This window comes from Eschrichtius robustus, chromosome 6 (assembly GCF_028021215.1).
Source record: "Eschrichtius robustus isolate mEscRob2 chromosome 6, mEscRob2.pri, whole genome shotgun sequence".
In the NCBI taxonomy this organism is placed as follows: Eukaryota; Metazoa; Chordata; class Mammalia; order Artiodactyla; family Eschrichtiidae; genus Eschrichtius; species Eschrichtius robustus.
Genome location: NC_090829.1, coordinates 36,476,264 through 36,490,925, shown reverse-complemented (window position 1 = coordinate 36,490,925; position 14,662 = coordinate 36,476,264). Strand labels below are relative to the sequence as shown.

Here is a 14,662-nt window from a genome sequence, read left to right as displayed (position 1 = left end):
GCTCGCTGCAACTAGAGAAAGCCTGTGCACAGCAATGAAGACCCAACGCAGCCAAAAATAATAAATAAATAAAATAAATAAATTTATAAAAAATAAATAAAAACAACAAATAAATTTTTAAAAAATCACATCCACAGTTACACAGGAAGTAAAAGCTAGCCCTTTGCCTCCAACTCCAGGACTCTGGCCCCTGCACTACCCTCCCTCTCTATGCAGAGGAATGAGCCATCATCTAAAATACATCAGCATCACTGGGTCATCAGACAACTATGCAAAATGGCCAGTCAGTATGAAGCAAATTATATTAGATTGTTTCATATGTAGTCCTATGCAAACACAGTCCCAGAAAGGGAGTCAGAACCACTTACCACCAGACTAATGTGCATTGTGTGCCCTGATTCCTGTAATTTTCTTTCTTAAATATACCAAAACTACTGGACCCTTCTCTAACAATTTCTTCCAATCATTTAATAATACCTTTTGTTTCAAATATAAGTTACCATTGAATCTGGGCATAAGACAGTCCTCAAATCCCTCATGAACTAGAATTAACCTGCTGTAAAATATTTTCATTCCATCTTCTCAGAAAAGAAATTGGAGTGAGAGCCCTCTAGCAATTCCCTACTGATGGCCATTAACCAAAGACCCAAAGAATTATTGCCCATAGCAAATGTGTAATGTCTTCAAGGACTCTTCAAAGCATTTCATATTCTGTCCTGTAAGTAAAATTTCACAGATGGATACGTTTGTTTATATTCTATATTAATCATATTTATCTTCTACATATAGGTCTCTAATGGAGATATCACTCTTGGGCTGTGCTGTTGGAAGAAAGGACAATGGGAAGGCCAGAAAAACTTTCTGTAACTTCTTCACAGGCAACATCTATAAATGAAAGAAAAACAGGTGGCTTGGGGAACTGCATGTTCTAATGCTTACATTACAATTTGAAGGGATTGCACCATCGCTCACTGTCATTGTAATTGTCATTGCCCCACTAATCTCAAGAACTCAGCTAAGGCAGTAGTTCTAACATTGGGGTGTAAAATGGCAAGGAGCTGGCGGTAAGTAAAACTGCCTTTTTCTGAATTATATACACATTGAGCTCTGCAATAAATCTAATTTATAAATGGGCTTAGTGCCATCTGCACACACTAGTTTCCTCCTGGAAATGTCATGCTGTAAAAATAAAGGGGGAGGAGACATTTTTCATTTTTGATGATGTAAGATAGACATGAGTTTCACTGTTTTTTAACACAGTCACTAGACAAGGGACTCACAAGGCTATTGTGAATCAATGATTAATAATATGTCCATTGTTACCATGGAAACAATTACTTCTGGATCATCTCTCCTGAATACATGACAAACTGTTATTGTTTGAGTAAAGCAGAAAAGAGGAGACTTTGTTTTTCTTTTCCCAAAAGTTGCTGGCTCAAACTGATTACCTTAATTTATATTCACCTCTGACCTGATAAATGTTATTCCAATGTCAAATAATAGTGTAGGAATTTTATAGTCCTGTGTTAGACTCCTTTAAGGAAAGTTTCTGGTCTGGAGTAAGTAAAAGACTATGTTGAGGAAGGAAAACATTATCGAGACTTTCCTTTGCCATCTAACTCTTTTTCCAGAAGTTCTTTAATAATGGCTTTAAGGTTTAAGATTTATAGATATGAGGTACATTCCCAACACCGACAAACTCATTCATGCTTTCTTTGACTGAGAACGTTCTTCTTGCTCCTTCCTCTATTATATCCCAAATGTAGGCACAGCAGCTTACAGGAGCTTCAGACAAATCACTTCAGCCATAAATAGTAAATGTGTTTCATCAAACACTTCCAGACACTTTATCCTCTTCTACTTTTTAAATGCTGATTTTTAAATAGTGGCTTAGATTTTGAAATATCTATTTTATTCCTGCCTTGGAAAGGTTTGAAAAATGAAAGTTCAGGCATTTTGAAGTTTGTGGTCCAACAAATTTTTCATTTATATGCATCAGTTAATTCAATTGCTAAATGTTTTCCTATAATATCTTTTTAGAATTAGAAATATAAAAATGGGGCAGCTCAGAGCACACTGGGATGCTTTGATAAACAGAATACATTCCGGAATTTCTATGCTACTGGTCTCTACAAAAGAAGTTTTCCACTCTTTGACCATTTCATTGAAAGTAACAGTTACAGTGAATAAGTATTCTTAAATTTCAGGACTCCAGACACTTTTACTCCACACATTTTGCCTTATAAGATTGGGATTTGTGAAATTATTCCTCCTCTGCATTATTTGAAGCCAAGACTGAGAAAAGGACAGAGAGAGAATCTACAGGGATTTGTCTTACATTGACCTCTTTTTTTTTTAAAGTACCTTTTTCTCCTGATGCTCTCTTAGACAGGGGGCCCAGATCCCCAGGTTGGTGGTCAATGTGTTCTCCTCTGTACCCCCATTGCATGCTGAGCTCTCATTCAACAAGTTCACACTATTCAACTGTACACTTTTCAAACAAGCAAAACACATTTCCCTCCCTCATCCCCAAGGTCTTAAGGTAAAGGAAGTGGAGAAAGATTGCAAAGAATTTGTTGTTGCTTTGGAAGGGGGCATTTTCACACAATCTTTGAACTCCTCTGATTGTTACTTAAGACAAATCTTAATGCCATACTCCTTCTTCCTCTCAGCTCTTGAGTGTCTACTGCCTCCTTACAAGGGGTGTTTTCTGAATAACAATCCAGGGAGTATTATTTGCCATTTTCACCAAGTTCCTGCTCTGTGTAGTTACACATTCTGAAGTGTCAATCATCTGTAAGGCAGTTAGAGTTGTTAAATCTCCAGCAGCACGGGAAAAGAAATCTAAGCATCCATTCTGGAGAGCACTTTCAAACAGGGTCTCATAAAGCCAGTGCAGGGAGGGGCAAGGCTTACCTGTGAGGCATGCCGGTGGTGTAGGCGGTGGTGTGCTCACTGGACAGCTCCCAGAGTTTTAGGTACCAGTTCATCTCCACTTCCCGCACCAGAGCCAGTTGCCGAGCCCTGACTTGGGTTTGCCCCGAGGGGCTGAGGCTGCTGTCTTTCCCATTTTCTGAAGCTTTCTTGGGAGATTTGTCTTTGCTCCCTATGGGAAGCCCAGATAGTTTCCTTAACTTGGGGTTCTCTTCCAAGATCTGACTCCCTGCCGTCCCAGTCCGGGCTGCCAGCATCCTGGAGGTTCGTGTCTGTCTTTCAGAGAAGACTCGAAGTCACTGTCACCAAAGTAATTTGAATTGATTTTTCTGTTTCTGCCTCCCTCCTCTTTCCTGTCCTTCCCCATCCCCTTAACCTTATCCTGCCGCAAAGCTGTAACTGAGCCGGCTGGGGATGAAAGGGTATCTCTAAGTTTCCTAAGGAAGAGCTAAGGCGGCCACTATTTCTGATATCCTGGAACACGGAAATTTTAAAAACAGCCCCCAACGACTTTGTGGGGGTAAAAAACTGAAGTTTTACGGTGCTATTCCTTCTGCAAAGTTTGGTCTTCTGCTTCATTTAACAATGATAACTCTGAACCGTAGTGTTTGGTAAATTATATTTGATCATCATTTTAGAGTTATAAAAAAAAACAACTGGAGGCTCATTAGGCATTCTTAATTAGAGTCCCTTTAGAGTTTTTAAAGTTTTAATGTGAATTTCCTCAAATAAGTTTAACAATATCAAAGCACGGGCAGGATTATTCCTTTTGTGTAAACATTAAAATAATATTTTCAATCTATTTTATAATCCTTTGGGAAAAGGAGGTTTTTCGAATGTCAGTGAACCACATATGTCAAACATGCTTTCATTTCTGCAGCCTACCATAACTGATTCAGTAACTGACCCTCTCAATACTTATGATGCGTGGAAGCATAAGAATCACCTTACAATCGAGGAGACTGAGGCTTAAGTTGGAATGAAAAAAAAATAGTAGATAGGAAGTGGTGAGAGCCTATGTGTGCATGGGTCCAGATGTGTGTGGGGGGGGGGGGTATGTGCCCACTGCACATGAAAACTAGCTCTGAAAGATGGAAAGAAAATTCAGTTAATGACCCTTGTGGTTAAGATGCATGGGACTGACCCACATGCCTACCAACCAGTCTGACCTCTGTCCTAGCTCAGGGGACAGTGATATCAGTGCCCACTTAGATGTCTACCACAAAGTTATCTGGTGATGCCCTAAGCCCCAGGCATCCCCCTAATCAGCCTCAGTCCCTCCCGTATGAACTGCCTCAGTGTCGGCTACATGTAAAGAACTCAGGAAAGTTAGTGAATTTCTCTGTCCATGCAAGACCATAAGTTATAAATCATAGAGGTATAGTGAGGTCTTATAGCCTCTGAGAATGGCAGGAGAGAAAGAAGGAAAGAGGCCCTTCTTAAAGAGTTAGCTCTGAGGATCTTGGCTGTTAGCCAATCCAAGCCAAGGATGAGGAAACAACAAATCACACCACGTGGACACTCCCACATTCAGGTAAAACCTGTTTAGTATTAGTATCCAGGGTAGTCTAGGATTAGAACCGTGACCACCAAGCCATGAGCCACCTGAAACAACTACCAAAGGGCCACAGGACAGCTGCTACCAAGCACCAGATCTGTCCCACCTGAGTCTGGGGGCTCAGGAACCTGTACCACCAGTGGCTGCAGCCTCTCCAGCTCCTCTCCCTGCCCTCCATCCCTTGAGTCATTGAAGAGCTCTGGCAACATGGTATCCATAGCAACAGACTCCTGAAAGTGTAGACTCTGGGGACAGTCTCCCCAGATTGATAGTGTTGGGGATGTGTCAACAGGGGGCTCTGCAGTGGAACTGGGGAGGGGAGTCTATGCTCATTCAGCCAAGGGGGCTTCACACTTCCCTTGGCTTGCCTTTCTCAGGAGGCAGGGTTGTTTTGTTTAAGAGCTCTGCTCTGGAGTCAGACTGCTTGGATTTGAATCCTAACTCCATCACCCACCTGCTCTGTGATCTTAGGCAAATCACTTAACCCCACCGTGCTTTAGTTTCCTCATCTAATAACAACAACAACAACAACAAAAACCAGAGGTAATTTTATGTGTGGCAGTTTTAAAATACAGCCCTCAAATTCTTTGACATTCCTTTCATTGAGAGGTGGGGCCTGTTTCCCTTCCCCTGAGTCTGAGTGGTTTTCTGACTGCTTTTGTTACCGAACACAAGTCCCTGTGCCCGAGGCACAGCGAGGCCAAGCAATACCAAAAGGTCGGAGTTTGGAGCAGAGAAAGGTTTATTGCAGGGCCCTGCAAGGAAATGCGTGGCTCATGCCTTAAAAACCCCAAATCCCTAAAGCTTTCAGCAAAGCCCTTTTATAGGAAAGGCGAGGGAGGGGTGCAATTAGTTGTTGCAAAATTCTTTCTGTCAGACACTTCGTTCTTGAGGTCAGGTCACGATGTTCCTGTAAACCTCCACCAAAATGCTATTCTCTGTTCTGACAAGAAAGGGCAAGGCCTCAAGGCTCAACTTTCGCCCTCTGAGGTCCAGGCCCTGGCTGTGAGGAGGGGGTCCCTTCCCCGGAGCCCAGCACCCAGTCTGGGTCCTCCCACCAGTGCCCAGGCCCAGCTGAGGAGGCAGACCTCAGCTGGCGACGCCCTCAGGACCAGGTCCCCAGACCCTGCCCAGCTGTCATCACTGAGGGAGCCAGGTGCCCAGGGCCCAGACGGCCCTGAGGCTCCCCAGGCCGCCCAAATGGGGGACGGGGGGCCAGGTCCCGTGGACTGCAACCCAGGGTGACAGCCCCTGCCATTAGGTCGCGGAGACGGGGATCGGGGAGAGGTTCGCGGCTGCCTCCAGGCCTGGGCCCGGCCAGTGCGCAGCAGTGGCGAGGGCTCTGGAGCTCTGCGGGACACAGCCCTCAGCCTGTCCTTGGCTGCCCACCACACCCCCCACCCCGCTCACCGGCCAGCCCGAGGCCAGATAACCCCGGGGAGAAGTTCCATCCACCTCTCACCTCACTCTCCGCCGCGAGCACCACGGTCCCGCCGCCGACCATTGGCAGAGCGCAACCTCTAACCACTGAACTAAGGATCTCGCGAGATAATGGTCGTGCGCTAACGGCCCCACGCCCGCCTCGCCCCCTTACGCTTTCATCAGTAAAATACGGTAAAAGAGATGCTATATGACTTCCACAGCTACCTTGGAAAGGCCATATGGCTTTCATCCACCACTCTTGGAACGTTCATTCTGGAGGAAGCGAGCTACCATGTAAGGAACCTGACTACCTTGAGAGCGTCACGGTGGAGAGTCTCATGTAGGTGCTCTCATCAGTAGCCCCAGACAAGTTCCCAGACAATGGCCAACGTCAACCACCAACTCTGGGAACAAGCCAGCTTGGGTGTTCGGGCTCAGTCAGTCCTTCAGATGACTAGTCCCAGCCAACACCTGACTGCAACTGTATGAGATATCCCAAGTGAGAAAGGCAGGAGCCCTGCCCACATTCCTAACCCACAACATTGTGAGCTAAATAAAAGTTGCTTTCTTACCGCTAATAAATTCTGGATCATCATTATTATATATACCCTTATTATAAATCTTTAACAAAATGTTATAAAATACTTAGAACAGTGTCTAGCACATATTAACATTTAATAAGTATTAATATTTATTCTCCAGGTTAGATTCTACTGCAGCACTAGAATTCAAACTTTCTGCTTATGTTTCCCTTTTAAATTTTTGAAAAACTAAGCATCAACTTAAACATTTTTAAATATGCAACATTTGTCATCATAAACTTAAATAGTCACAAAGGATGCCACATCCAGCATATTATAAGTATTGCTATTTTAAAAATGATATTGTTACATCACTATCTTAAATGTATCCAGTGGAATTTAAATCCTGGAACTATTTGATATCTATCGTCATCCGTTTAAAAAATTCATGAACATGCTCTTCTTTAGCAGTCGGAAATTTTACATTCTTCCTTTTTCTTTCTGAACTTGTTTTTCCAGTCTCTTCCTCACCCAGAATTTATTTATTTTTTTTTTTTTTTGCTGCCTCAGTCTTTTTTTTTCATTTTATTTTTTTTATACAGCAGGTTCTTATTAGTTATCTATTTTATACACATTAGTGTATATATGTCAATCACAATCTCCCAATTCATCCCACCACCACCACCCCCACCAGATTTCCCCCTTGGTGTCCATACGATTGTTCTCTACATCTGTGTCTCAATTTCTGCCCTGCAAACTGGTTCATCTGTACCATTTTTCTATGTTCCACATATATGTGTTAATATACGATATTTGTTTTTCTCTTTCTGACTTACTTCACTCTGTATGACAGTCTCTAGGCCCATCCACGTCTCTACAAATGACTCAGTTTTGTTCCTTTTTATGGTTGAGTAATATTCCATTGTATATATGTACCACATCTTCTTTATCCATTCGTCTGTCAATGGGCATTAAGGTTGCTTCCATGACCTGGCTATTGTAAAGAGTGCTGCAATGAACATTGGGGTGCATGTGTCTTTCTGAATTATGGTTTTCTCTGGGTATATGCCCAGTAGTGGGATTGCTGGGTCATATGGTAACTCTATCTTTAGTTTTTTAAGGAACCTCCATACTGTTCTCCATAGTGGCTGTAACAACTTACATTCCCAACAGTGCAAGAGGGTTCCCTTTTCTCCACACCCTCTCCAGCATTTGTTGTTTATAGATTTTCTGATGATGCCCATTCTAACCAGTGTGAGGTGATACCTCATTGTAGTTTTGATTTGCATTTCTCTAATAATTAGTGATGTTGAGCATCCTTTCACGTGTTTCTTGGCAATCTGTATATCTTCTTTGGAGAAATATCTATTTAGGTCTTCTTCCCATTTTTGGATTGCATTGTTTGTTTTTTTAATATTGAGCTGCATGAGCTGTTTATATATTTTGGAGATTAATCTTTTGTCCGTTGATTCATTTGCAAATATTTTCTCCCATTCTGAGGGTTGTCTTTTCGTCTTGTTTATAGTTTCCTTTGCTGTGCAAAAGCTTTTAAGTCTCATTAGGTCCCATTTGTTTATTTTTGTTTTTATTTCCATTACTCTAGGAGGTGGGTCAAAAAAGATCATGCTGTGATTTATGTCAAGGAGTGTCTTCCTATGTTTTCCTCTAAGAGTTTTATAGTGTCTGGTCTTACATTTATGTCTTTAATCCATTTTGAGTTTATTTTTGTGTATGGTGTTAGGGAGTGTTCTAATTTCATTCTTTTACATGTAGCTGTCCAGTTTTCCCAGCACCACTTACTGAGGAGACTGTCTTTTCTCCATTGTATATCCTTGCCTCCTTTGTCATAGATTAGTTGACCATAGGTGCGTGGGTTTATCTCTGGGCTTTCTATCCTGTTCCATTGACCTATATTTCTGTTTTTGTGCCAGTACCATATTGTCTTGATTACTGTAGCTTTGTAGTATAGTCTGAAGTCAGGGAGTCTGATTCCTCCAGCTCCGTTTTCTTCCTTCAAGATTTCTTTGGCTATTTGGGATCTTTTGTGTCTCCTTACAAATTTTAAGATTTTTTGTTCTAGTTCTATAAAAAATGCCACTGATAATTTAATAGGGATTGCATTGAATCTGTAGATTACTTTGGGTAGTATAGTCATTTTCATAATATTGATTTTCCAATCCAAGAACATGGTATATCTCTCCATCTGTTTGTGTCATCTTTGATTTCTCTCATCACTGTCTTATAGTTTTCTGAGTACAGGTCTTTCACCTCCTTAGATAAGTTTATTCCTAGGTATTTTATTCTTTTTGTTGCAATGGTTAATGGGATTGTTTCCTTAATTTCTCCTTCTGATCTTTCATTGTTAGTGTATAGGAATGCAAGAGATTTCTGTGCATTAATTTTGTATCCTGCAACTTTACCAGATTCATTGATTACCTCTAGTAGTTTTCTGGTGGCATCTTTAGGATTTTTAAAATCCTAAAGATTTAGGATTTAGAAAATCCTAAACATCATGTCATCTGCAACAGTGACAGTTTTACTTCTTCTTTTCCAATTTATATTCCTTTTATTTCCTTTTCTTCTCTGATTGCCATGACTAGGACATCAAAACTATGTTGAATAATAGTGGCGAGAGTGGACATCCTTGCCTTGTTCCTGATCTTAGAGGAAATGCTTTCAGTTTTTCACCATTGAGAATGATGTTTGCTGTGGGTTTGTTGTATATAGCCTTTATTATGTTCAGGTAAGTTCCCTCTATGCCCACTTTCTGGAGAGTTTTTATCATAAATGGGTGTTGAATTTTGTCAAAAGCTTTTTCTGCATCTATTGAGATGATCATATGGTTTTTCCTCTTCAATTTGTTAATATGGTGTATCACATTGATTGATTTGTATATATTGAAGAATTCTTGCATCCCTGGGATAAATCCCACTTGATCATGGTGTATGATCCTTTTAATGTGTTGTTGGATTCTGTTTGCTAGTATTTTGTTGAGGGTTTCTGCATTTATATTCATCAGTGATATTGGTCTGTAATTTTCTTTTTTTTGTAGTATCTTTGTCTGGTTTTGGTATCAGGGTGATGGTGGCCTCGTAGGATGAGTTTGGGAGTGTTCCTTCCTCTGCAATTTTTTGGAAGAGTTTGAGAAGGATGGGTGTTAGCACTTCTCTAAATGTTTGATAGAATTCACCTGTGAAGCCATCTGGACATGGACTTTTGTTTGTTGGAAGATTTTTAATCACAGTTTCAATTTTGTTACTTGTGATTGGTCTGTTCATATTTTCTGTTTCTGCCTGGTTCAGTCTTGGAAGGTTATACCTTTCTAAGAATTTGTCCATTTCTTCCACGTTGTCCATTTTATTGGCATAAAGTTGCTTGTAGTAGTCTCTTAGGATGCTTTATATTTCTGCGGTGTCCATTGTAACTTCTCCTTTTTCATTTCTAATTTTATTGATTTGAGTCCTCTCCCTCTTTTTCTTGATGAGTCTGGCTAAAAGTTTATCAATTTTGTTTATCTTCTCAAAGAACCAGGTTTTAGTTTTATTGATCTTTGCTATTGTTTCCTTCATTTCTTTTTCATTTATTTCTGATCTGATCTTTATTATTTCTTTCCTTCTACCAACTTTGGGTTTTGTTTGTTCTTCTTTCTCTAGTTCCTTTAGGTGTAAGATCAGATTGTCTATTTGAGATTTTTCTTATTTCTTGAGGTAGGATTGTATTGCTATAAACTTCCCTCTTAGAACTGCTTTTGCTGCATCCTGTAGGTTTTGGATCATCGTGTTTTCATTGTCATTTGTCTCTAGGTATTTTCTGATTTCCTCTTTGATTTCTTCAGTAATCTCTTGGCTATTTAGCAGCGTATTTTTTAGCCTCCAAGTGTTTGTGTTTTTTACGGTTTTTCCCCTGTAATTTATTTCTAATCTCATAGCGTTGCAGTCAGAAAAGATGCTTGATATGATTTCTATTTTCTTAAATTTACTGAGACTTGACTTGTGACCCAAGATGTAATCTATCCTGGGGAATGTTCCATGGGCACTTGAGAAGAAAGTGTAATCTGCTGTTTTTGGATGGAATGTCCTATAAATATCAATTAAATCTATCTGATCTATTGTGTCATTTAAAGCTGGTGTTTCCTTATTAATTTTCTGTCTGGATTATCTGTCCATTAGTGTAAGTGAGGTGTTAAAGTCCCTCACTATTATTGTGTTACTGTCAATTTCCTCTTTTATAGCTGTTAGCAGTTCCCTTATGTATTGAGGTGCTCCTATGTTGGGTGCATATATATTTATAATTGTTATATCTTCTTCTTGGATTGATCCCTTGATCATTATGTAGTGTCCTTCCTTGTCTCTTGTAACATTCTTTATTTTAAAGTTTATTTTATGTGATATGAGTATTGCTACTCCAGCTTTCTTTTGATTTCCATTTGCATGGAATATCTTTTTCCATCCCCTCACTTTCAGTCTGTATGTGTCCTTAGGTCTGAAGTGGGTCTCTGGTAGACAGCATAAATATGGGTCTTGTTTTTGTATCCATTCAGCAAGCCTGTGTCTTTTGGTTGGAGCATTTAATCCATTCACATTTGAGGTATTTATCAATATGTATGTTCCTATTAGCATTTTCTTAATTGTTTGGGGTTTGTATTTGTAGGTCCTTTTCTTCTCTTATGTTTCCCACTTAGAGAAGTTCCTTTAGCATTTGTTGTAGAGCTGGTTTGGTAGTGCTGAATTCTCTTAGCTTTTGCATGTCTGTAAAGCTTTTGATTTCTCTGTCAGGTCTGAACGAGATCCTTGCCAGGTAGAGTAATCTTCATTGTAGGTTCTTCCCTTTCATCACTTTAAATATATCATGCCACTCCCTTCTGGCTTGTAGAGTTTCTGCTGAAGGATCAGCTGTTAACCTTATGGGAATTCCCTTGTATGTTATTTGTCGTTTTTCCCTTGTTGCTTTTAATAATTTTTCTTTGTCTTTGGTTTTTGTCAATTTGATTACTATGTGTCTTGGCGTGTTTCTCCTTGGGTTTGTTTATCCCTCACCTAGAATTTTATTCTGATATAAAATACTAGTATGCTGGAAAATATTTTACAGATGTCCCTATCAAATAATTCCCTGCAACAAATATATGGACATAAATTAAAATGTTAAATTTTAATATTCTGTGTCCATAAGACTCTAAGTATTATAAAATATCTTAGGGGTTGAGTTATTGTGACAATTATTATTGGACATAATTGGTCAAAACTAGATTTTCTAAATTTTGATAAGTTACTGCTTAACATGAAAAATAAAATTTTGTTGAAAATGTATCTTTTAATGACATGGATAGGGTTGGGATTTTTTTTTTTCTGAATTAGGTCATGTATCCATAGGGTAATAGTATATATCGGTAGAATGAGACAAGATTCAGTATCAAGTCTATTCCCTTTTTTTTTTTTTTTTTCTACTTTTAAAGATATATGTTCTGGGAGACCTTGTTCATATAGATAAATAAATGGAAATTGAAGACTTTTTACTATAGTAAAATTATTCATTCTTTAAATGTCTTCTCAGATAAATATACAAAAATCACAATGTTGTATCATTTTTAAATTATGTATTAATATCTATCCCCTGAAAACTCTGAAATGGGGAGTTTTAGAAGGCAGTGACAAAGGAGTGATATGATCAGGTTTATGTATTAAAAGCACCTCTCTGGCTACTCTGCTAGAACAGACTGTAGCAGGTCAAGGGAAGCAGAAGAGAGGGCAGTTTGGAGATTGCTGCAGTAATCTAGGAGAGACGACCGGGGGTAAACAATGGAGGTTAAAAAAAAAAGTGTTCAGACTGCATGCATATTTTGGAGGTGGAAAGGACAGAATTTCCTGGTGGACTGCTACCAGGAAAGCAGAATAAAAGAATGAGAGGAGTCAAGAATGGCCCAAAGGATTTTGACCTGAGCCCTTTGCTGAGACTGGGAAGATGCAGGAGCCTCAAGTTTGCTGGGTGGGGGTGTGTGTAATTAGAGGGTTGTTTTTGTATTTACTCACATATTCACCATTTTTGATGATCTGAGGATCCATGTTTCCATCCATTATCATTTCCTACAGTCTGAAGAACTTCATTCAATATTTCTTATAGATTTATTAGCAAAAAATTATCTTTTATCTAAAACTAACTTTATTTTACCTTCATTCTTTAAGGGTATTTTCTCTGGGTTCTTTTTCTTCCATAACTTTCAAGATGTTTTTTCATCTTGTCTTCTGACCTCCACATTTTCTGATGAGAAATCAGTGATGTCAAGTTATTTTCCTTCGTTTGCAGTGGGTTGGGTTCTTGCTGGATGTTTTCAATATTTTCTGTTTATCTTTGGTTCTGAACAGTTTGACCCTGATGTGCTCAGGTTTTCTTTGTATTTATACTGCTTGGGATTTGCTGAGCTTCTTGAATCTGTAAATTTTTGTCTTTCACCAAATATGGGGAAACTTTGGCCATTATTTTTATAGTCTCTTCTCCTCTGGGACTCCAATAACACTTATATTAGATCTTTTGATACAGTTCCTCATGTTTGTGAGGCTCTGTTCATTGTTTTTCATTCTTATTTTTCTCTTCTTTAGATTGGATAATTTTATTGATCTCTCTTCAGGCTCATTTTGTCTATATTCTGATGTTAAGTGTATCCAGTAGCTTTTTAATTTCAGATTGTGTATTATTCAGTTCTAGAATTTTCATTTGGTTGTTTTCTATAGTTTTATTACTCTGATGAGATTTCTTATCTTTTCATTCACTGCAAGCATATTTTCCTTTACCTCACTGAGCAGAGTTATAATAGCTGATTTTAAATCGTTATCTGGTCTTTCTCTCACTAATCACTTCAAAGTTTTATCCAGTCTACATAACTGACAGATAAATTTCTCTTACAAACAAACAAACAAATGGAAGTGGGGGAAGAGAAACATGTTTAAATTATATCTCTATCTTGCCCCAAATCCTTCAATGTTTCCCTTATACCAGAGGATAATGTTGAAATTCATCAAATTGATTTTATTTACTTATTTATTTTTTTGGCCACGGCTTGCAGCTTGTGGATGTGGGATCTTAGTTCCCCAACCAGGGATCGAACCCAGGCCCTCAGCAGTGAGAGCCCAGAGTCCTAACTACTGGACCACCAGGGAACTCCCCATCAAACTGATTTTAAAGGCAAATCATTATCTGTCTCCAGTCTAGGTTTTCAGTTTCATATCCAGCTGCCTCTCTCCACAAAGAATGTGTTCTAATTCGATTGTTTTACTCCTGGTTTGCTCACTGGTCCCCTAAAGTACCTACTGTTTCCTGCCACCTCATTTTTATCACTCCTTCCCCTTTCTTCCCATTAGTAACGCTTTCTACCTATCCACTTCCTTATTTCCTCATTGAAATCCCAGGCTGTCATAGGCTTCCTCTGACTCCTATAGCCTGAAAGGAGCATTTCCTTCACTGCTCATTTCATCCCTATTGTCTGAACTAATTAGGGTACCTTGTTCACACATGCCTTTGTGACAACTTCTTACTGCTGTCTTGGACTATTTTGCTCTCTCTGTTGTATGTCCTGCCCCCTTTCACCTACTCTTAGTCTCTCTCCTCTGTACCTCCTTTCACACACACCTTCAGCGTCCTATCCACTGTACCTTTCTTTCATCACCAACATGGTTCTTGAAGGCCAATGACAAGGCCAGGAACCTGAAAAAGAAAGGTTTTGTTTTGCTTTATTTCTAGAAACTTGTATTTAAATAGTAAGAGTGAAAGCGTAGAGCATAAGTTCATAATGTGGGGAAGGATATTTGATTACATAAGAATTATTTTCCTCCTCTCCTTTCTCTCAGGACAAAAAGAAACTTGAGGCAGGATGAGAGAATAGGAGTGGAGTTATTGGACTGAGATGCCACTGGGTGCTGTCTACTACTCTGTATCAAAGAACGCATCTGAGTGGGAGGAAAGCAATGGCTGAGGGAGGCATTTGGCCATGTAGGCCTGAGGGGGCAGGGCTCCCTGGGTCCCGCATACCAAGGTGACTGTAGAATGTACTGTGAAACTGGGATAGGTTTGAGAGTGAAGAGAGTGCTATTAATAACAATTACATAGAAACAACGGGTGAAACCTGGCAGTGTCCACCCTAACCCTCAGCATCATGTGGAACGGCATCCACTGTTTCTGTAGCAGTGGTCCTTCCCATCAAAAGGCATCCAGAAATGACTGAGGGAAGCCAGCAGTG

The 14,662-nt window shown here is 39.6% G+C and overlaps 1 protein-coding gene across 2 annotated transcripts in view; it reads right to left on the bottom strand.

Annotated features, from left to right (window-relative positions):
* Positions 1-3,191, bottom strand: part of KCNAB1 (potassium voltage-gated channel subfamily A regulatory beta subunit 1) — a 420,969-nt gene extending 417,778 nt beyond the window's left edge. For both annotated transcript variants that reach the window (XM_068546139.1, XM_068546142.1), the window contains exon 1: positions 2,917-3,191. In XM_068546139.1, the coding sequence (XP_068402240.1) occupies positions 2,917-3,191 (275 nt within the window). The remainder of the gene's footprint in view (positions 1-2,916) is intronic.
* Positions 3,192-14,662: the final 11,471 nt, after the last annotated feature.